This window comes from Heloderma suspectum, chromosome 6 (assembly GCF_057233095.1).
Source record: "Heloderma suspectum isolate Gila_16-S chromosome 6, 16-S_ref, whole genome shotgun sequence".
NCBI lineage: Eukaryota > Metazoa > Chordata > Lepidosauria > Squamata > Helodermatidae > Heloderma > Heloderma suspectum.
In genome coordinates, this window is record NC_139463.1 from 49,558,970 (window position 1) to 49,581,451 (window position 22,482).

The following is a 22,482-nucleotide window of genomic DNA, read 5'->3' on the forward strand; positions in this document are numbered from 1 at the left end:
ATAAATGACTGTGATAATTTGTTTAAAAAATAAGTGTCTGTCCATTTTCCTCAGTGTCTTTGCACTCATTGGCCAAAGCACAAGAAGGAAGGAGCAATGGGATGGATGCTTGCCATTTTGGCTAGCATATGGCATGATCAGCCAGGAAATTTTCCTGCACAAGCCCCATTGAAGTGAGTGGGGGGTGAGCTGCCCAAGAGTTTGGGCATGCTTTTGTGCAGCTCCCATTCATTTTAGTGGGGCTTGTGCAAGAGAACCTCCTGGTGGATCATGCCCTTAGCAAGTAGTGATAGGCAGGAAAGGAAAGCAGCATGTGTGGCTTGTTACGTAATGCTACATGTGTGTGGTAATACATGTGGATTATTTTTATATGTTTATGTTATGAAATTATTATATTGTTTAAGGATTTAAAGTCCATATATTATTGGGAGAGTTGACCCATAGTTCTATTCTAAAAAATATTTTTGAGCCTGATTGGGTCTAACCGTAAAAGGAGTTTTCCCCACTTGACTTGAAGATGATGACTGATTTGAATAGGAGCTTTCCTAGTTTTGCATTTGTAAAATGGATATAGAATGGCCTGTCTCTTAGGTTTTGGCACAAAAGCTATATTTGGCTCAGTCCACACATTTCTGCAGCACTATGGGAGCTGCTCCCCCCCCCCCCCCAGCTTCTTCTCGTGACACTCTGGTAACATAAGAACGTAAGAAGAGCCCTGCTTTATCAGACCAAGATTTTTCAGATTCCTGCTTCTGAGGTCAGAGACAGTGGTCCAACCTTGGAAGAGGGAGTGAGAGATCATAAGAACATCAGAAGAGCCATACTGGATCAGACCAAGGGTCCATCTAGTCCAGCATCCTGTTCGCACAGTGGCCAACCAGCTGTCGACCAGGAACCCACAAGCAGGGCATGAGCACAAGAGCACCCTCCCACCCATGTTCCCCAGCAACTGGTGTACATAGGCTCGCTGCCTCTGGTACCGGAAATAGCACATAGCCATCTGGACTAGTAGCCGATAGCCTTTTCCTCCAGGAAGTTGTCTAAAAGGTAAAGGTGTCCCCAACCAGTTGTGTCCGACTCTAGGGTGCGGTGCTCATCCCCGTTTCTAAGCCGAAGAGCCAGCGCTGTCCGAAGACGCTTCCGTGGTCATGTGGCCGGCATGACTGAACACCGAGGTGCACAGAATGCTGTTACCTTTCCTGCCGAGGCGGTACCTATTTATCTACTTGCAATTTCTTGCTTTCGAACTGCTAGGTTGGCAGAAGCTGGAACTGAAGATGGGAGCTCACTCCGTCACGCAGCACTCGGGTCTCGAACTGCTGACCTGCCAACCTTCCAGTCTGCAGTTCAGCCCCAGAAGTTGTCTAGCCCCCTTTTAAAGCCATCCAAATTGGTGTCCGTTACTACATCCTGTGGTAGCAAGTTCCATACTTTAACTATGTGCTGTGTGAAGAAGTCTTTCCTTTGATCTGTCCTGAATCTCCCACCAATCAGCTTCATAGGATGACCCCATTGGTTCTAGTATTTTGAGAGACGGAGAGAAATGTCTCCCTATCCACATTCTCCACACCATGCATAATTCTGTGCACCTCTATCATGTCTCCCCTTACCCTCCTTTTTTCCCCAAGGTAAACAATCCTAGCGGTTGTAACTTTCCCTCATAGGGAAGATGCTCCATCCTCTTGATCATTTTAGTTGCCCCTTTCTGCACTTTTTCCTGCTCAACAATACCCTTTTTAGGTGTGGTGACCAGAACTGTACACAGTATTCCAAGTGTGGTTGCACAATATATTTAAGGGCAGTATGGTGTTGGCAGTTTTATTCTCAATTCCTTTCTTAATTATGCCTAACATGGAGATTTCCTTTTTTACAGCAGCTGCACACTGGGTTGACATCTTCATTGAGCTGTCCACTGCAACCCCAAGATCTCTTTCTTGGTTGGTCACAGCTAGCTCAGATCCCATCAGGCTATCCTTGAAGCCGGGATTTTTTGTCCCAACGTGAAGCACTTTACACTTGCTTACATTAGATGCCCAGTTTGAAGAGAACCTTTCAGAGCTCCTCACAATCTCTTTTTGTTTTAACCACCCCAAATAATTTGGTTATGTTGGAAGGAACCAAATGGAGGGGATGAATATTGTGGTCCCTTCCCATGCAAATGCTGCCCATCATGCTGCTGTATTTATTTACAGATTGAGCCTTCGTAGTACCAGGAAGAGAAAAAGTATCTTGGTATCTTAGCAGCCAGCAGTGTGAGTGTGGCATGAGACACAGAAGTCAACTGCCACCTACATCAGGGCCCCATCTGGGGAGCTGCCATGTGTGTGTGCGCGCGCACTCCCCCCTCTCCACATCTCAGTGTGCAAGGGTGAGGAAGCTGGAACTTCCCTGCCCTGCCCCCTGAGGCCGGGGGCTGGGTGCGTGTGCAGGCATGAGCTCACAGTGATTGCAACTGAGATGGCTGTTTCTCTGCCGCTGCTAGTGGCGGGAAACAGTGGTCTTGGAAGCAGCATCACTGGGACTGGGGAAGACTTCCGACTCTCCCATCTTCGACGATCCCCAGGGAGGTTGCTGGTCTGGTGCCGCTAATGGCAGTGCCGGAACAGTGTCCCCCCCCCCGCCCCGCAGTCCTGGGCTGCGGGGAAAGGTAGGAAGAGTCCTGCCGGCTTTGCGGGCCACACCAGAAGCGGCCAAGGGTCAGCACATCTGGAGTGCAACGGATGAGCCTCACCCTGGAAAACCTCCTTCATGCAGCCCACGAGTTATGCACCCCCAACCTATATCATCCACATCATGAGGCTGACTGTGAAGGTGCCAGGTACCGTACGTGGTGTGAGGCTGTGTGCTGGACAGCTGCAACAATGGCCAATAAAGGATCAGAAGAGCCAGACTGTCTGTGCACATTCATTGCCTGATGATGGACGCTTCAGAATAGGACTTGTGTGCAGGAGTGAAAAATCATTGATCCAGTACCGTATAGGTAGACCTTTCATTCTTCAGTGGAGTTCAGTTCACCTGTCCAGTGATGAGGAATCAAGTGATATACCTGCAGATGTGAACTGAAGCACGTTGCATGTTAGAAATGCTCTAGAAATGGTAGTTTAATCCTGATCCAACTGCTAATGTTGGGCCTGAGTTTCTCTTCCCTGTCCTCTGCTTTTACTCTCTCCTTTTCAGACCAACAGACTAGAAGGAGCTGTGGCTATAGCTACCAGCTGACAGGCGTGTCTCTTTTGTTCCCAAGAAGCTGAAGATTTAAGGTCTCTTAGACCTGCCGGCTATCTTCAGCTTCTTGGAAACAAAGGAGACATGCCTGCCAGCTGGTGGCTATAGCCAGAGCTCTTCTCTGGGGTGGCAGCTCTTATGTGTGGGGGTGGGTGAGAAGCCCCTCCTGGCACCAGTGGGCAGCTGCCCGCGTTCTCATTTCCACTGCTCACGCCTGGCCTGAGGAATGTGCTGGTTGGCAGGGAGGAGCCTCCCCAAGCCCAGTGTTGCTTCTTGGACTGTATGAGGGAGTTGGCTGGGTGAGGACGGAGGGGGGGGGAAGGGCAAATACAGCTTGTATGTGCACCTGAGACACCGACAGGCTCGCCACATATACATGGACTCTGGTATCATCTGCAGAGTGCCACACACCAGACATGGAGAATGAAATACATACTTCTCATGTGCAAAAGGTCAGCTAGGACATGTGGGAGCCCTTTCAAATGTTGGCCATGCTGCACGGCACGCAGTAGCACCGGGATGCTGCTGGGCTGCAGCTTGCATCATGCCTGGCCACTTGCCTTGCAGGCCGGGCTTGGGGGGACTTGGAGGCCAACCACACCTGAGGGCTGTACATTGCCCCCCCACCGCCGCCGCCATAACATATGAGCATCCCTTAGTCCTCCTCTTTGCATTGGTGTTCCTGCTCCTCCTGGAACACTGGCAACCTCAGCGACTTGGGGAAGCTCTCTTTCCTGAACGCACCCATCCGGTGACCTTCAACTTCCATGCTTTCTGGGAAATTCTCCCCAGCACAATGCTAGCTGGGCCTGGCTGAGGCTGGCTTGGGATTGGTGCTTGGGCTCTGGCTGCCAGCCCAGCTGCTGCCAAGAAAAGCCAAGAAAGGGCCTGGGTGGGGCTTGCATTTCCTGCGGGTTTGGGCTTGGATTTCTCTTGGGCTCATCAGGTGTTCCGCTAGCCCAGCTGCAGAAAGCAGGCTACTTCAGCTAGTCGGTCAGCATTTGATCCCCATTTTTCCTTCACAGAAAGATTATTCCTGTGGCAAATTGTAATCCCATCAAGCAGGGGAGCCACGTGCCAGGAACAGCCAAGGCTGGGTCAACTTCCACTTCTTGCAAATGGTGCCACCCTTATCTGCCCTGTCTGCTTCCTCTCCACAGCCTGTGTAAACTCACTTGAGTTTTGCAAATATTCATCCTTAGTTTAGGGAACCCTTTCTGTGTCAGCTGAGCAGCCAGGAAACTCCTGCACCATGCAAAGGATTGTGGGAGCATTATTCTGGAATGACCACTCTGTCCGGTGGGAGGGGGTGCTAGCCAGGCCCCACTTAAATTGAGAGTTTGCCCCATAGAACACTCCTCAACGTCCTTTGCAACATGCTCAAGTTTCTTGGCAGGCAAGCAAGTCACTGTGGACAGGCAGACGACTTGAAAAGTGTTCATGTAATGAATGCATTTGTGACCTAAAGACTCAACCCCTCCAACTGTTCCTCCAGTGATCTTTCAGGGAAGCTGCTCTACATTATTGATCCTTTTATTGAGGAAACACAGGTAATTTTTTGAGGTTTCCCAATAAAACACTTTCAGAACTACAGCCTGTGTGATGGGATGCACTTTTGGGAGAGGGCAGAGGAAACAGTGCTTCATTTGTCAATGGATGGAGCACATAAGTAGTCTTTGCATCTCAGAGAAGGACAAAAGCAACGTAAACATCAGTATGTGTTTCTCTTCTTTTAATAGTAACGGCTGCCTTTGAAAGAAAATGGCTACTGGAAAACCTGCATCCAGTTCTAGACCTGTTCAGTCATTCACTTCTCATGCAATTATAGTCAAAACACCAGGGAGGCTTGTAGCACTGTTGCACAAAATGCTAGTTTCGCCCCCTGGAGGCTAGTCCAATTTGCCCCAAAGAGGAGAGTCAACTTCAGGCTGGGTCCAACTCGATTTTATTGTTTGCAAACAGTTCGACAAAGGAGCTCACGCTCAAAGCAGAGTCGACCCTGGGCAACCTCTGCGCTACAGTTTTATCACTTAGCTTGCATTCCTCAGCCAGCGTGTTACTTTTGATTGGTTGCCAGCGGTTTGCTTAGCAACCTTATCTTAGGGTTACTGTCTGCTCATTCCAGGCATGCGCAGCTCTTACAGTACTATGTGCTGCTTAAGACACATACAATGGCTTTTAGGTTACATTTTTACTACAATTCCCCCCTCAAAAGGCTTTTCTCAAATTTATACTCTCTTTGGTCCCGCGGTGGACTATGCACTTAAAGGCGCAAACTGTTATTGCTGTGGCATTGATGGTTTTCTCTAAACAGCAAGTGAGGCCTAGGACGCCTTTGTTTTAGCTACTAGAATGTTGACAACAAAAACACTTTTTTTTGAACTTTTGGAACTCAGTTTTGTTCCGTTCATCAGGAACCCTTGAAACGAGAGCACCCTCTTTCTGTAGAGCTACTTGAGTCCTTTCAGGGGTTCATTATTCCAACGGTGACCTTCAGGTGGGTCAGCTTCCGGTGTGACCCTCTCTGGTGCAGGTGATGCCTTTATTCAGTGTGATGAATCCACTTCTTTTCTTTGGCGACTTTCATAGCAATGGGAGTGGTAAGTAGGATCTGAAACAGACCCTTCTGCTTCTTGGTAGGTGGTTCATCTTTCTAGGACTGGATTAGCACCCAATCGCTGGGATTGAGATTATGCACTGGAGCATCTAAAGGCCAGGATTGGTGCGGTGTCGCAAACCTGTGAAAACAAAACAGACTGCAAAGCAGTAACATAGCCCTGAATCTTAAAACTTTTACTTTTAAATTCACATTTAAGCTATCAGCCATAGGTAATATCCGAGGTGGGCACTTATGGAACGTTTAAAAGGTGTCAATTTAATACTTCCCTTGGGGGTGCACCATACTCAAGTCAAGGTGATTGGCAAGGCCTGTGGCCTTTCAACTTAATCTTTAAACAAATTTTAATGAGCATTGTCTTTAAGGTGCGGTTCATCTTCTCAACTTGACTTGTAGATTGAGGTTTCCAAGGGGGGTGTAGCTTCTAGTTAGTTTGTTATGCCTGGGCCACTACTTGCGTCACTTGTCCAACAAAATGGGCCCCCCGATTTGATTCACTCTCTTTAGGTAACAAGAGCTTAGGGATTACTTTTTAACAGGATCTTGGCTACTGTCTGAGCGGTGCAGTCAATTGCTTTTATCATTACTAGCAGGTACTGATAGCCATGAGTCTGGGGCAACTCTGAAAAGTCAATTTGAAATCTCTGAAAAGGATAGTAAGCGCATGGGCGACTTCTCATTTGAGCTCAAACATCTTTGAATCATTTTTGAGGCACAAAGGGCAGTCAGCCACTGTTCTCAGGTCTTGGTCTAACCTGAAGGAGGTGTTATCTGCCTCGGGCGCACTCAAAATCGGGGTGTTAAAGGGGGATGATCCCTTTATTAACTAACCATAATTTTTGAACTTCTCAATGAGCGGCTTCAAGCCTGCACAGGTGGCTTTTTTCAGAGGATACTGCCTTACGCACACAGGGCTCTCCCTTTTTAAAGAAGATTTTAATTTGTGTTATGCATTTGGTCGGGCAGGGGTTCTGTCTGCCCACACACATGGATTAACATTCTCTAAAATCTCAGTCCCTTTGGCCTCTGACACAATCTTGATTGCTTGAAGGGCCATTCGATAATTTGAGCCCTGCATTGCTGGCAGCTGTACTACAATCTGATTATCACTGAAGAAGATTTTAGCTTGCAGTTTTGTTAACAAGTCCCGCCCCAAGAGGGCAACCAGGTATGCAGATGAAACTACAAAGGCATGTTCCAGTATGTTATTTCCAGTCTTCGTGAGGAGGGGCTTACACATGGGCAATTTAGTTTGTTTTTTTTCCCTTTAATTTCTTTTATAGTTACATGCTTTCCACTTTCTCTTGCCGGGGGGCTTCACAGGGATCATAGAAAATGTGGCTCCAGTATCTACTAGGGCTTTACAGTCCTCACCACGAACCCTTACTTTTACCTTGGGATTCTCCCGAGCGTTTGTTCGTAGGGTGGTGGCCCTTCAGCTAGACTCCCCCCCCACTGGAGGACCCTGCCAGCATTTGGCAGCCTTCAGGGTGAGTCTCTTTTCTCTTTTCTTTCAGCTCTGGACAATCTTTCTTCCAATGTCTCTTCTCTCGGCAATACGCACATTTATTGAGCCCCGGTCGGCCCTTTCCTTTTCTCCCCCCCCCCCCCCCCGTCGCTTCTGTGCTCTCAAGCTGCTGTTTATATCTCCGCCCATGGTGGCTGCCAGCATTGCCTTTTCCTTTTTCCAGGAATGGCACTTTTTTATGTGCTCTCATGTGCACCATAGCTCTAAAAACTTCATGATCTGGGGTCTGATAAGGCTAAAGCAGGCGGTGATATTAAGGCTTGCTTCAATTTAAGAAAAGCCTTTTTTATTTTAATTGTCCACTTCTAGTGGGTAATATTTTTGTTAAAGCTTCATACGGGGGCTTCACCCCTTTTTATGGCTACTATAGCCTCCCTCTTGTAACAGGCACACTTATCTTTTGGCTTGCCTGTTCTGCAAATCATGTTTCAAATTCTCTGTGCCATGCACCAGTTTTAACTCTTTGTTTTCTCTGCAAGTTAGGCTGTTTGCCATTGCTTCGACAGAGACTCGCTTGCTTAGATCTTCTTACTAATCTCAACGACACACATTTGGGATAAGCTTTCTTTCTTTTTTTAAGCCTTTTTGTCTGCTACTTTCTTCTGCCTTCTTTTATACCTTTTTCATATCATTAAAATCTAACACCATGACTGGAAAACATTTATTTTGTATAGTAGGGCATGGTCGAGCAGATCTAACCATTATACTGCTCCTCTGACTGCATGGTCAGGGCCCATCAAAATCAAGGGAAGGGCGTTCTCATATGTGGAAAGAGTTCCAAGCCACCATTTTTGCATCGGCAACTCCACACTGCATGAGTTTTGGCAGAGTGTCAGGTTTGCCTCTGAGCAAATGGAACGTCAGAACAGTTCAGATTTTGAGAAAGAGCTGGAACACATGGGGCAGGAACTTTCTTAGGCTTCAGAAACACAGCTGGGCTTAGAAGTATCACGGGAGAGTGGGGGACTCTCTCTCTCTCACCTCTTAAATTAAGAGAATTTGCTGCCCCCCTTTTTAAAGGGAAACTAACTTTCGTAGTTTCTCTTTGAACTTTTTGAAGGCTGTTTCCTTTGTAGTCTATGAATCTCTAGAAATTTGTATCTGTATGCTTCATTAGGGTAAATGAAATCAAAGCCTTGGAAATCATAGAATCATAGAATAGTAGGGTTGGAAGGGGCTTACAAGGCCATCGAGTCCAACCCCTTGCCCAGTGCAGGAATCTAAATCAGAGCATCCCTGACAGATGGCTGTCCAGCCTCGTCTTGAATGCCTCCAGGGTGGGAGAGCCCACCACCTCCCCAGGTAATTGGTTCCATTGTCGTATTTCCATTGCTCTAACAGTTAGGACGTTTCTCCTGATGTTCAGCTGGAATCCAGCTTCCTGTCACTTGAGCCCATTATTCCGTGTCCTGCACTCTGGGATGATTGAGAAGAGATCCTGGCCTTCCTCTTTTAACCTTTTAAGTACTTGAAGAGTGCTATCAGATCTCCTCTCAGTCTTCTCTTCTCAAGGCTAAATATACCCAGTTCTTTCAGTCAAATGCAGCTTTTTATCTGAGTGTTGAAATCACAAATCAAACTGTACACTGAGCTGATCACAAACAAACACACAATCTACAACAACGGGAGTTTAAGGCTATGACAAGCCTCACAGTACTTTTTATGGCAAGTCTTTAACTGTCTAAAGTTCCAGTCCATGTGCAGAGTGCCTCTAACAAAGAAGGCTTTGGGCCATAAAGAAGGGATGTTTTTAACAAAAGCTCTGTGTCTCTTCATCAGTTCGAATGGGGAAGGTGTAACCTTACACCTCTTCTAGATTCCTCCACAGATAAGAACAGAGCAGTGCTGCTCAGCTTTCCAGCTGTGATGCTTTTCTTGTTTTTTTTTTTTTTTGCAAATCTCACTCTTTTGTCAGGTCCTCACAGACACCTTCCAGCCTCTCTGCTTGCTAAGGCTAAACCAGCCACGGCGAAGGGGGGTTAGGCAAGTCCCCCTTGGCTCTGCTCTGAGCAGGCTGACAGAGATAAGCTCACACAGACCCTGATATTTTAAGAACTTGCTCTGTCTTTGTTTCTTGATTTTGCCACAGTCTTTAAGTTGTCAAACAAATCTCTTTCTTCAGAAGTTGCAACTTTTTTAACTGCTTTTGCTTCTTCTAACAAACTTGGATACGCTGGCAGACAAACTGTCTCTGGAGGGCCCCCTCCCTCCCCCAACAACCTCTCCTCCCAACCTAACAGACCGAATCAGACCGGGGGGAGCTCAGGGCACCTTGGGCAGGGTCTCCCAGTCTTCAAGCTCCTTCTGTGGGGCTTGAATCAGGGAGAACAGGGGCTTTGGGCTTCACCTCGGAGCATACCATCATGACTTTACAATATTGAACTTTATATTCAACCTTTTCTCGCCTTCAGTGGATTTTGGTTGGCACTCATCCAAATGCTGATAACCTCACCTTCCCTGAGGCAAATTTATCTCTTACTACTTGATTCAGACACCACCCGGGGTCTCTTGCCCCTGTGGTCCTTTGCCAGTAACACATTTACACATTTACACTTCTGTAACTAAGGGGGATTCTTTCCGCACCAATTCAACCAACCATCAATATAGGCGAATTGATCCCATTGCCCATTATTCACCACATTTTTATATACAGCATTTACAAGATTTACACCAAAGGATCCTATGTCTGGCCAACTAATTCCAAATGCTGGCCATTCCAATTGACAGAGTGTAACCAGCTTGCCTTTCGACATCTTAGTACACGGAGTCTGACAAACCTCAGACGCTTGACTTTGCTAAAGTTCTTTAGCATGCATCCCAAGGGAGTGGCAGAGCTTTCTAAACGGGAGCTACCCGCCCCCATTGTGCCTACCTCTATTTGAAACCAAACCATTGAAGCCTGACAAACCTCCGACACTTACACGGAGTCTGACAAACCTCAGACGTCTACACAGAGTCTGACAAACCTCAGACGCTCCGAAGGCAACTCAAACAGAAAGACAGAAGGGAAATCAAGTACTTACTCTGCCCAACACCCTAGTGTTGGGCAACCCATTCAGCCTGGTTGACTCAATCAATGGAGTCCATGCCTTTAACCTCCTGGATGTCCCGACCCCCGTTCTCTGGTGCTGTGGCAGACCTCAAAGGCGGTCCGGCGCGCCCCACAGGCACCTTTGCCGGTTCTGTCGTTTGACCCCAGGGTGGTCCAAGGGACTCCTGGCTGCTCGCCAGTTTGTTGCACAAAATGCTAGTTTCGCCCCCTGGAGGCTAGTCCAATTTGCCCCAAAGAGGAGAGTCAACTTCAGGCTGGGTCCAACTCGATTTTATTGTTTGCAAACAGTTCGACAAAGGAGCTCACGCTCAAAGCAGAGTCGACCCTGGGCAACCTCTGCGCTACAGTTTTATCACTTAGCTTGCATTCCTCAGCCAGCGTGTTACTTTTGATTGGTTGCCAGCGGTTTGCTTAGCAACCTTATCTTAGGGTTACTGTCTGCTCATTCCAGGCATGCGCAGCTCTTACAGTACTATGTGCTGCTTAAGACACATACAATGGCTTTTAGGTTACATTTTTACTACAGCACCTTAAGGTCTAACACATTTATTATGGCATAAGGTTTCATGGAGTGCATCAGATATTACAGGACATATACATGCTTGCGAGGGAACTATCAACACTGCGGTCAGAGGGCAATGAAATGCAGAAGTTCAGACAGGGACAGTCACATTGTTAATGGTGGTCGTTCACAAAAGCCATTGTTGCCCACAACACAGACTTTGGCAAAGTGGCTCTGCTTGCTGGTGTTAAGGAAATATCCAAGGCAGGTTGGGTTGAACAGTCAGAAATTTATTAAAGCACATCATGGCTGTGGGAGAGACAGACGACACTGTGTCTCTCCCAAATAAAAGAAACAGGATGCATTTATTCAGACTGAAAGTTGGAGAACAAAGGAAACACACTATGCATGCTCAGAAACCAGTTAGTACTCAGCACAGTGGCCTTCTTATCTTTAGGGATGAATTACTTTGGTGGATAGGAATTCCTGCTTCTGAGCAAGTTACAATTACCTTCTCATGGTCACACACACACACACACACACTCTCTCAATCCCATCAGGCACCTCGTCTGAACTAAACAACTTACAAGGCCCAGGCAGGCCGACCTTCAGACTGGCCTTGCCTCCTCTCCCCCAGGTCTGTGTCGGCTCTGCCCCCCCACTGTCCATGCATTGCAGAGGAAGGGAGGGGTGAACGAGTGCTGAAATAGGGCTTCTGTCTAGATCGTACAAGTGGAAGACATGTGCACATACATTCTGTACATATTGCTATGAGATGGCTGCAAAGGAGTCTTGGTTTCAACAGGACAACGTGGCTGCAAATGTTTCTTAATGGTCAACAAGCCAACTTGCCAGGCACCATCTTAATTTAGGGTTGAAGCACAGAAAGCAGAGCAGCCCTGCTCTCGGTCGATAAGAAAAATGTCAAAACCCACAGTCGGGCAATACCTTTATTAGGACCAACCAAATGTTACAAAGTAACATTTTTGTGAACTGTCCAGAGAGCTTCGGCTATTGGGCTGTATAGAAATAAATAAATAAATGAGTGAGTGAGTGAGTGAGCTTTTGAGGTCTCCAGGGCTCTTCGTCAGGCTGGCTGCTAAGCAGAAAGGAGAGGCAGGCAGTGGGGGTGGGGGGCAGGATTCTGGCTAGCTATGAGAGCCATAAGGTCTGCTTTGGTCACATTCTTAAGATGGAGTGTGGAAAAAGCTGCAGACCTAGTTGGAGTAGGCTGCCCTCAGTGCTATGCAGGTTTCAGGGTACACTTCTGGATGCTGGGATGAGGAAAGTGGCAAAGGCCAATTCCCCATTTTTGAAAAGATAAAATCCAGCTGTTACCAGGATTTGTTAATTACCCAGTTGCCTGCTAGGAAGAGAACAGAAGTAAAGGGAAGCATGGCAGCGTTTATGTTAGCAGAGCTGGACATTAATTTTAGGTGGTGTACTAAGGAAAAGTAAATGGAGGCTGCATTGGGTAGCATTATCTAGTGTTTGGAGGGAACAGGACCCTCAAAAAGTAAAGTCCCATTTTCAGGTGGTAGAAAAGCATCTTCCTCTGGCTAAATTAGATATTCTCCAGGACACACAAAAAGTGAAGAAAGGTGCATTGGTCCATAAGGGGAAAAATCCAAAATCAGCAGTTGGATTAAACCAGAGGTAAGCGACCTGGTGCCCTCCAGATGTTTTGGACTACAACTTCCATAATTGCTGACCACTGACCATGCTGCCTTGGGCTGATGGGAGTTGAAGTCCAAAATATCTGCAGGGCACCAGGCTGGAGAAGCAGGGAGGGGGAGATAAATAACCCACAATGACTCGGAAATAGCTGGAAAGGCAACTTTGGAAGATGAGAGCCATTTTGGCAACAGAGGCATTCCTTTCTCTTCCCTCCCCCCAGAGGCATTCCTTTCTCTTCCCTCCCCCCAGTTTAGGATGATGTAGTACGATCTGACAATATGGAGACCCAGGTGGTTCCCAGGTACACTAACTGGAGAGTTGGTCTGTTCTAGACAGGGTTGCACTCCTTCAGAAAGAACAGGGATGTAGTTTGGGGGTGCTCCTGGACTAACCATTCTCATCAGAGGCCCAAGTAGCTCAAGTGGCGAGGAGTGCCTATTACCAACTCTGGTTGGTATGTCAGCTGCAGGGATAGCCTGGCCACTGTAGTCTGTGCACTGGTAATGTCACATTTTGATTACTGCAATGTGTTTTATGTGGGGCTGTCTTTGTAGCTGGTCCAGTACCTGCAGCTGGTGCAGAATTGAGCAGCCAGGATGCTGAGTGGAGTGCCTGGCCATGCACATATTACCACAGTGTTGAAGCAACTGCACTGGCTGCCTATTAGATAGTGAGCTAAGTAAAGGGTCTTGCTATTGGCATATAAAGCCCAGAACAGCTTGGGAAAAGGGGGGATTCTCTACAACAACAGAAGGAGAAGCGAATGGCTTACCTGGATTTTTGAAGGAGCCAGCTTTGGTCTGCACAGGGCTCCATGAATGAGTGCAGCACACCATTTTAAGTCCCTTCACAGGAACATACTTCCAGGTGGGGTGGGGGGATTGGAGTGAACATCATCAGACTGGTGGGGGCTGATCAACCAATGCAAGAGGCTTCCCCCGCTCCCTCCAATACAAGAGGCTTCCCCTTCCTTCCTTACAGCTGACAAAGCTGGAATGACTGAAGCTTGGCATTTATTACTCCAAAACAACCACTAAAGAAACACAGGTGCAGCCTTCTTTCTCCCCTGAAGTTCCCAATGCTAACTGAAGCTTCAAAGTTTCACATTTATTACTCCATTACAGCTGAGAAAGCAACTTCAACATAGCGCTTCACAGCCTTTAGGAAAGTTAACCTTCTGAATACTTGAAGCACCCTGGCTCCAACCAGCCCCCTTTCTCCTTTCCACTGAAGCTCCTGATGCTGCAAAGGATCAAAGCTGTGAATTACTTCTGAAAAGCAGGGAAGCAAACATCAAAGACATGCAGCTTCGACATTAAGGCTTCTAAATGTATTATTTGGATGCATGGGAATCTCCGTAACTTCTGGAGTGCGCATTTTGGGAACATTGACCACAATGGGAGTTCCTTCTGAGTAGACACACACATGTTTGTGCTGGGAAACACAGGGATGGGAAACCAGCCCCTTTGTAACCTGATGCAGCGCATGGTTGAATGTGCGAATTAGTTACTTCCGAATGGCAATAAACCAAACAACAGAGGTAGCACTTTACAGCCGTTAGGGAAGTAGTGCTTTAAAATGTGCTATTTTGATTGAGGGGGATTTCTGTAAATTCTGAAGTGCACATTCAGGGATCAAGCCTCATTGACCACAATGGCAGTTACTTCTAAGTAGACACTAATTGGTTTGTGCTGGGAAACACAGGGATGGGAAACACCCCTTGACAGGGGTCACAGTGAAAGGCACACCCCTGGGGAGGGCCAGCATACCCGAGGTCAATGCGGGGGTTGGGGCACACAACAGCTATACTGTGGAGAGCCCAACTTAAAGAAGAGAATCGGACTTTAAGCAGTCTCAGGAAATCCGGTTTTTTCATGAAAATCTCCAAGATGGCTGCGGGATGGCCATGACATCATGTGCCCCGAACAACCTTGAAATGGAGCCAGCTCACAGCAAATCAACAACCCCCCCCCCCCAGGTTACCTAGCAGATCGCCTTTCTCAATATGCACCTGTGCAAACATTAAGATAATTGGAGGAGGTTTTGCTGGCAGTGCCATGACCTGCAGACTGCCACTTTGGAGCAACCAGGAAGCAGGCCTGCTCTGTGGTGGTGCCCATCTTGTGGAATGCCTTCTGCCCTGGTATTCTGGACGTGTCAAATGCAGCAAACTTTAGGTGTCAATTAAAGACCCGCCTCTTTGCCCAGGCCTTCCCTGAGGGAGTGTGCTGCCCAGTCTGTTAATTATGGTGCTGTACTGGTTTTAATGGGTTTAGCCATTTTTTAAAAATCAATGTTTTAGTAATTATTATATATTTTAATTGCATTTAATGTATGATAATGTGATATGATAATGTATTTTAATGTATTTTAGATTTTGTAAACCACTGAGAGATGTTTTTTAAATAGGTAAGCAGTACAAAAATCTGCTAAATATAAACAAATGTATAATAAATACATTTAAATACATAGAAATATAAATCTTAAATCCATAAATAAATATAAATGAATAAATTGTGTGTGAGAGAAACAATAGAAACTACAGTTTTTGAGCAGCATGGAGAAAAAGGGGGGTGGGCTAGGTTTGAGCTTGGGAAAGCACTTTCGGGGGGTGCCTCTCTGGAGATCTGTAGTGATTAGAGTGTTGGAGTAGGCCTCCTCCATGAAGCTCACTGGGTAACCCTGGGCCAGTCATACTTTCTCAGCCTAACCTACCTCACAAGGTTGTTGACAGGACAAAATGGGTGTGTGTGTGAACCATGTGTGTTGTTGCCTTGAGCCCCGTGAAGAAAAGTCAGGTTATAAATGTAGTAAACCAACCAACCAACCAGTCATTCGCTCAGAGAAGCAGGGCACGCAGAACAATGTTTTAAGGAGTTTCATGTTCTCGCTTCACATCTTAGCAACACACACCAACACTTTCCTTCCCTTTCACTTGCTTTCTTGGGAAACTGGAAAGGCATGTTCATTGTAAAAACAGGGATTGGAGAAAGGGGGGTTGATTTAGGCTCAAAGAAATGTGAGAGAACATGGGTTTGGAATGGAAACACAGGCAGGGCCCTGAGGGAAGGCTTGCAACGGCTGTTCTGCTCAACAATCCCAGCCGATGAGGGTCACTCACATTTCCATTCTTATTTCTAAACTGCACCCGCGTGTTCAAGGGCTCCACATTTGACTGTGTTCTCCCAGTCTCCCTGGCTTTTCCGTGAGGCAGGTGGTGACCAGAGGGAGGGAGAGCCCTGCAGTTGCAATGCCCCACAACTTTCCAGGGACTGCACTTTTGACTACCTGGTGCCAAATTTGGTGGCCTTCTGACACCAGGAAGAGACACTTTTGCCCAGGCCTTCCAACATGTCAGCTAGTTGGTTTTGATCTGCTGCTTTTACTGGTTTTAAGGTAATTTTATTGCTCTACTGCATTAATTTATTTATGAGTGTAACTGCATTTTTAGTGCATTAATTTTATTTTATGGTTTGTTGGGTGCTGAAGAACAGCAGATACACTCTATAATACATACATAAAATCAAACCAACTATTGCAGCACTTCCCCCCACCCCCACCCCAGGTGAGAGAAGCTTATTCCTGGCTTTGTAATACAAATAAACCAGCAATTTAGATGCTGATTCCATTGACTGTTTTTGCCTCTCCTTAATTTAAAATGTTGCATTTACATTACAAAGGAAAAATAGTTTCAGCATAGTTGAAAAACTACTTTGGGGAAGGGGAAAGAATGGTTTTGTGATGTCTCAGGTTGCCGGAAATTACAGAGAACTGGTTTCAGTCCTGGACAGAAGATTGTATGCCTGAGCAAAATATAGTGAGCGCTGCCACTGATGGCTGGCTTGAGTGATGCTTGTTCACACCCTCAGAATCCTCAGTCTTTGCCTAGCCCGTGGCTGTGCGAACACTGCTAGTTCCACAGGAAAGGGGGCTTTGCCATTTCGGAGTGCAGCAACCTGTTCCGAGCCAGCACCTCCTCCAGCCCCGGTTTCTGTCCCGCCAGCCATCCCTTGGTTGCTCCGCTTTGCCCCCGAGGGGCCCTGCTTCTGCTGTCCTGATCCACCTTTCTCTTTGCAGGGGGAAAATAGGTTGAAGCAATGCCAGGAGACAACAGAGGAAGTGACAGAGATCATGTTAGAGAACTACACTAAGGTGCTGGAACGCGATGGCAAGCTTAGTGACCTGGATGAAAGAGCGGAGGAACTTCGTAACCAGGTGCGACATTGTGGGGGCAGAATGGCTGGCGCACAGCCACTTCCCAAAACGCCATCAGACAGCCTAGGGCCTGGGGGGCTTCTTCACACAGCAAGATGGGCGAATCATGGTTAGCAGTGGTCCGTTGTTGCCTTTCCTTCCAGAGCCCTCGAGACCGCAGGAAAGAGTCTCCACCCAATAGGCCCAGATCAGTGTGTTCAGCCCTTAGCCCTGTAGAGACTGAAGTAGGAAGGGGGGGGGGAGTTCTGGGTTCTTCAAGGACAGGATTGGACAGGTATGATGCCGATCATGGAACCCCTGCCTGCCTCCCACCCAAGAACGCCAGCATTCTCGCTCTGTCTTACTTATGCGACTTCACCAAGCATTGCCAGGGAAGTGCGAATTCTATGCTGAGATCAAATAAAATTCTGCACCAGGCAAACAAACTTTGCACGTGAGAGGTATAAATGATGCAAAAGCTTTCCTTCTTTCCTTCCTTCCACTTGTACCCCACCTTGCCAAGCCTCCAGTCAGCTTCCAACAAAATAATTATGAAACACAATTCAACGTGACAGTAGCCTGGTTCACACAGCCATGGCTTGTGAAATAAGCCACAATGGCTTCTTTCCCTGCTGTGTGTGCCACGGGTTTAGCATAACTACCCTTAGCAGCATGGCTTGTCATATCATGCGAAACCAGCCAGGCTAGCTTGTTGCCAAAGTTAACAAGCCACTCAGAACCCATGGGCTGTTGTAGGGTTCTGGGGTGGCTTGTTAACCACAGCAACAAGTGACCGTGGCTGGGTTTGCACAACACGACAAGCCATGCTGCTGAGGGTAATTATGCTAATCCTCCCAGCATGTGCAGGGTGGCTAGCGAGGCACCGTGGCTTATTAACCACCCTGTGATCATGTGAACCAGGTCAGGTCAATAAAAACCATATAATCTGCAGCAGCGATGCAGGGCGTCAGCACCGCTCCCCAACCTTGGGCCTTTGGTAGGAGGGAGATTTTGCATCCCCTGAAAAAAACAACAACCTCCAAACCAAACAGAGGAGCTTTGAACCCCATTTCACATAACCCCCCCCACACACACACACACTTTTAACTCATCGATCCTGGTTTTGCTTTGCTACTCATGGGGAAGAGCAATGAGCTCTGCAGGGCACGGAATCCCCCACTGCCCACAACCAGTAGAAACCCTTTCTGGCTTCTGAGGTTTTAAGCAGGTGCTTTCAAGCATTGCTTTGCCATGAGCACCTGCCCTTTTAAAAACAAAATGAACACTTAATATTCTCAGGCCAAACTTGATGTTACAAGGGAAACATGGGTATCCCACCCTATGCTTCCCTCATAACACGAAGCTGGGGGTGGGGGTAATTCTTCCACCACCACCACCTGTCTATTTTCCCAGCCAGGCTCTGAAACCAAAAATAATTCTGGCTGGGGAAAAATGGCCTCCAGAAGGGCATCACAGGAGGAAGTGGTGGTGGTGGGTTGAATACCCCTCTCCACCCTGCCAGTTCTCCCCTATACGTGCCCCCATGACCCCAGCAAATGTGGGGTTTGGGCCCTGAGTCTGCTGCTATGACATCTGGTTTGGCCCCCCAGAAGCCAAATTCTGCTGGGAGGGGCCACAGCTCAGTGGTAGACCAGCTGCTTGGCCTGCAGAAGGTCCCGGGTTCAATGCCCGGCATCTCTAGGTAGGGCTGGAAAAACTCCTGCCTGAAACCCTGGAGAGCCGCTGCTGCCACCAGCAGCATTGGCAATACGAGGCTAGATGGACCCAGCATCTGGCTCAGTCGGAAGCAGCTGCTGCTGTTCCTGTGCCCAGTGCGGCATCCTGAGTGCTTACAGCCGACACACAACAGCCCAGGGCTGGGCCTATATATCTGAAGAAGCCCATCTTGACAGCCCTTGTGACCAGAGAACTCCTGTTTACATTCCGCCAGAGCCAATATGCTCCAAGCCCCGCATTCTGCCTCCCTCAGCACCAAACCCAGCCCCCTTTGCACAGCACAGCTGTGGAACGGATTCCTGTGCAGCAGGCCGGCCTCAGCGGTTCCCCTGCACTGGGGAAGGCCTGGGAGCCCCCGGTGGCTCCTTAGCTTCCTTACAGCTAAATGGGTGTGGCCTAGATCAGTCACTCGGATGCGGGACCCCCATGGAAGAGTGGGGTATTTGGGGTGTAATATATATATACATACTAAAAAGAGAGACTGCATCCCTTCTGTGTTCTGTTCTAGAGTTCTGCCTTCTGCAAGACGGCAAAAACGGTGGCCGAGAAGAAGCGCTGGGAGAACGTGAAATTCAAGATCCTCTTGGGGGGTGTCATCGCAGTGGTCATCATCATCATCCTGGCTATAGCTCTTTCCCTCACCCTGCCTGGGAACCAGGATGCCTCAGCCAAGGCCAGCACGGGTGGGGACTGAGTGGCTGGTGAAGACACCCGCAGAATCTTCTCCACAGATGCCGTTGCCTCCTCTTCCCTTGGCTTGGTGCGCTGTGGATGCTATTTTGGGCTTGGGCGGGATTTGGCAGTTGCCTAGAGCACTATGTAAGGAAGCCAAAGCTGCAACCACTATTCTCCAGTATCCAGCAACTGTGCTTGGATAACGTGCCTCCGGTAAGAGTATCTATGCTCAATCCTAAAGGGCAAGACAATTTGCAATGCCAGTCAGCTACGACCTGTGCCGCATGGCAGTCAGGGCTTAAGAACTGTCCTTGCCTTTCTGCATCCAAACCTCTGGGACAGAGGTTGCTACAGGGAGGTTGGCAACTGCAGGCATGCTGGGGGCAGGGAGGGATCCTGTCATCTTCTGTGTCCAGCTCATGCTGTGTCCAGCTCCCAAAATTAGCCATGGTATAGGGGGTCTGGATGTTGTGCTTCTTACAATGAAAAATAAGGCGATTTCTCCAGACAGCTGAGTTTGGGTGCCAGGAAGGGTAGCAGAGGAGGCAGGGTTGAGCCACAGGGCACAGTAGTGCCCTAGCACAGGCCCTATTTACTTCAGTGGGGGTTGCACAAGAGTACTTCCCGAATGTTCCATCATGTGAATTTGGATTTTCTGCCTCAGGTATCAACATGTTGGGGAGTCAGCTTTGCTAGTTTATATTTTGCAAAGGATATTTCACCTCAACGGGGAATGTGGCGGTTGCTTCTCAGTCATGTGAGTAAGTAGCAAACTGGGTTTTTGAAGATCTGGGGGAATTTTAAGGATGGCAGCAGCTCAAAGCTGGAGGGTCTGCAGTAGGCCGGCTTCAGGCAATTTCTCTTCTATTAGATGCCGCTTGCAATTTGTACACTAGTTGGGGTGGGGGGTGTTGAATGTGAAAATGGGTACTTCTCACAGAGGTACCAGCTTTACTGCTATGTCCCCTTAGCACTAGGAAAGCTAATTTAGGCTGTAATTGTATACTCACTTACTTGGGAGTAAGCCTCACTGAACTCAGTGAGAGCTGTTTTTTGAGTAGATATGTATAGGATTGTGCTATGAGACGAACAGTTGTATTTTATTCCATTTTAGCTGTTATTTTGCCAGGGGTTTTCTCTTTAAAATGAACATGTCCAGATATTTAGTCACTTTCATTAAAAGATTACTTTTCTTCTCTCTCTTCATGTGTGTGGCTGTGTGTGCATGCGCTACCTATTCAGTGATCTGGTAAGCCGTGTCTTTCCTCCTCTACTCTTGCAAACACCTGTGTATTTGGTAACGTATAAAAGGAGCTTATGTCTGCCTTTGCGTAACTCTGGTTTTATTCAAATATAGCCACTAAGTGGGAAGGAGGACCCTAGAACTACTGCAAAGAAGGTGCAGCCCACAGAGCTTATTCAGCAGGTGCTGTACAGGGCAATAAGGAACAAAAGGTGACAGCCTCATCATCAGAAGTGCACTGGCATCATGTACAGAGCCAAAAAGATAAGACAGCCACGATGCAGCATGTGTTCCTGTTTATTTGCATCTGAACAATTTCAGTTCTCCCTGCAATTAACATTGGTCAGTTACAGAAATGCTAACTTGTGTAATTGCTAAAAATATTTTAGATAGGAGGGTTGGAAAAAGTATCCTGATGTCTCTTGAGTTTTAAAATGCACTGCATTATGTAAAGTCGAGTTCTGTACTATAGACGTGTAAAATTGTTGGAGGCTGCTCTACAGTGTTCAAGAGCTGTCTTCCGTGGCAAGAGTAGCAGAAGGTGACTTGCTCTGGAACAATGGGCGGCTGTGATTGCTACATCTGCAGGGAAGGAACTGACAGAGAAAATAAGCAGAGGTGATGACCCAGAGAGATGGCTTTCAGGCGAGGCCAGAGCCTAGTTTCAAGGCTGAGTGCAGGGAGAGCAACAAGTGGGACTCTGAATTCAGGGCTGCCACCCCTAAGGTGCATTTGACAAGACCTGCCTGCTTGCCAGAGCAGCCCTGCAGCTGGCTCCCCATGCTGCCAGCTTGGCTCCTTGAGGGCATGCCAGCTTTGCTGATGCTGGATTCCCCATTTGTTATACTCCCCCAGACAAAACAAAGCCCAGTGGGCTGGTTTTATTCTAGGCCCCTTCAAGGCTTTGGCTTCTAGAAGTCATTGGGCAAGTTACTCAGTACAGCGGACTGTTCCGCTTCAGGTTGCAGGGAGAGATCACATTTATGCTCCCTGACATGAAACTCCCTGAAGTAAACTGCTCCCCCTGGGGAATTTTCAATTTGCAGAAAGTTTCCTATTTTATAATTTTTAAAAATGGTATTCTCCTTCTGCAGTCTGGAGGGATATGGTGCACTCCGACACCTCGGGATGTTATCAGTTAATTCTGTTGCGTGGCAAATCTCAATCCAGGCATATAAGCAGGTGGTGAGCTGGTAATATTATGCCAGCCAGGGGTAAGGCTGCCACGAAACAGGGTGCCAGTGGTGCGCAGGGCAGGAGTCTGGGAGAGGCCAGGTTCCTCTGCTAAAGGTGGCGGAGGTGGAGGCCTGGGCGAACGCAGCTGCTGGAAGCAATGCTGCGCTTGTGCTCTCGGAGGACTCTGTCCGATGCGCGGGTCAGCCGTGCATTGTCTGCCTCCTTGCACTTATCTGCCCACGGTTCTCCCCGTGGCCATGTGGTCCGCCTGTCCACCGAGTCTAGACTTCCCCCTAAACCACCTGCTGCCACTACCTACTGGTTTCCAGGGAATAACAGGATTCCCATTTATAGGCTGCAAAATTCAGCGCCAGCACATGGGTGAGATGCGTTATACCTAGAACACAGCCGGACCAGAGACAGGCAGTTGGATCGGTGAACGTGCATCTATTTCTGGGACGCAACATCCAGAAGCAGCAGGCACTTGAGAAACAATGAGAAATAATCGTTCTGTCCGAGAACCGTCTCAACAGCCCCCCTGACCGCCCGCCTCTCACCACCGCCCTCGCCCTGGCCCCCCAGCCGGCTCTCCAACTCCCGCTTCTAGCACCGCCGTCTTCACTGACGCGCCCCGCTGCCGCTCAACCGGCCCCCCTCCCCCGCGCCGTGCTCCCGCATCCCCGGCCCGGCCCGGCCGTGCTCGATTCCCCGCTCGCTCCCCAAGGCAAGGCAAGGCAAGGCAGAGAAGAGCTCCGCGGGCGGCTCGATCTGCCCCCGAGGGCCCCCCTCTTCTGCGCAGCGCGCGCGGCCCAGGCAGCCGGCATCGCAGTCGGGGGCTGGACCCCGGGGGAGGCCA

The 22,482-nt window shown here is 48.2% G+C and overlaps 1 protein-coding gene across 2 annotated transcripts in view; it reads left to right on the forward strand.

Moving 5' to 3' along the window:
- Positions 1-20,662, forward strand: part of VAMP5 (vesicle associated membrane protein 5) — a 31,777-nt gene extending 11,115 nt beyond the window's left edge. Inside the window, exons 2-5 of one of the 2 annotated variants that reach the window (XR_014784034.1) lie at positions 16,679-16,816; positions 19,041-19,420; positions 19,872-19,964; positions 20,565-20,662. Coding sequence is in view for 1 of the 2 variants with exons in the window: in XM_084807182.1 (XP_084663308.1) it covers positions 16,679-16,816; positions 19,041-19,226 (324 nt within the window). In the remaining variant the exon portion in view is untranslated. Of the gene's footprint in view, positions 1-16,678; positions 16,817-19,040; positions 20,410-20,564 lie in introns of those variants that run through there. The other variant, XM_084807182.1, reaches the window with a different exon arrangement.
- The last annotated feature ends 1,820 nt before the right edge of the window (positions 20,663-22,482 follow it).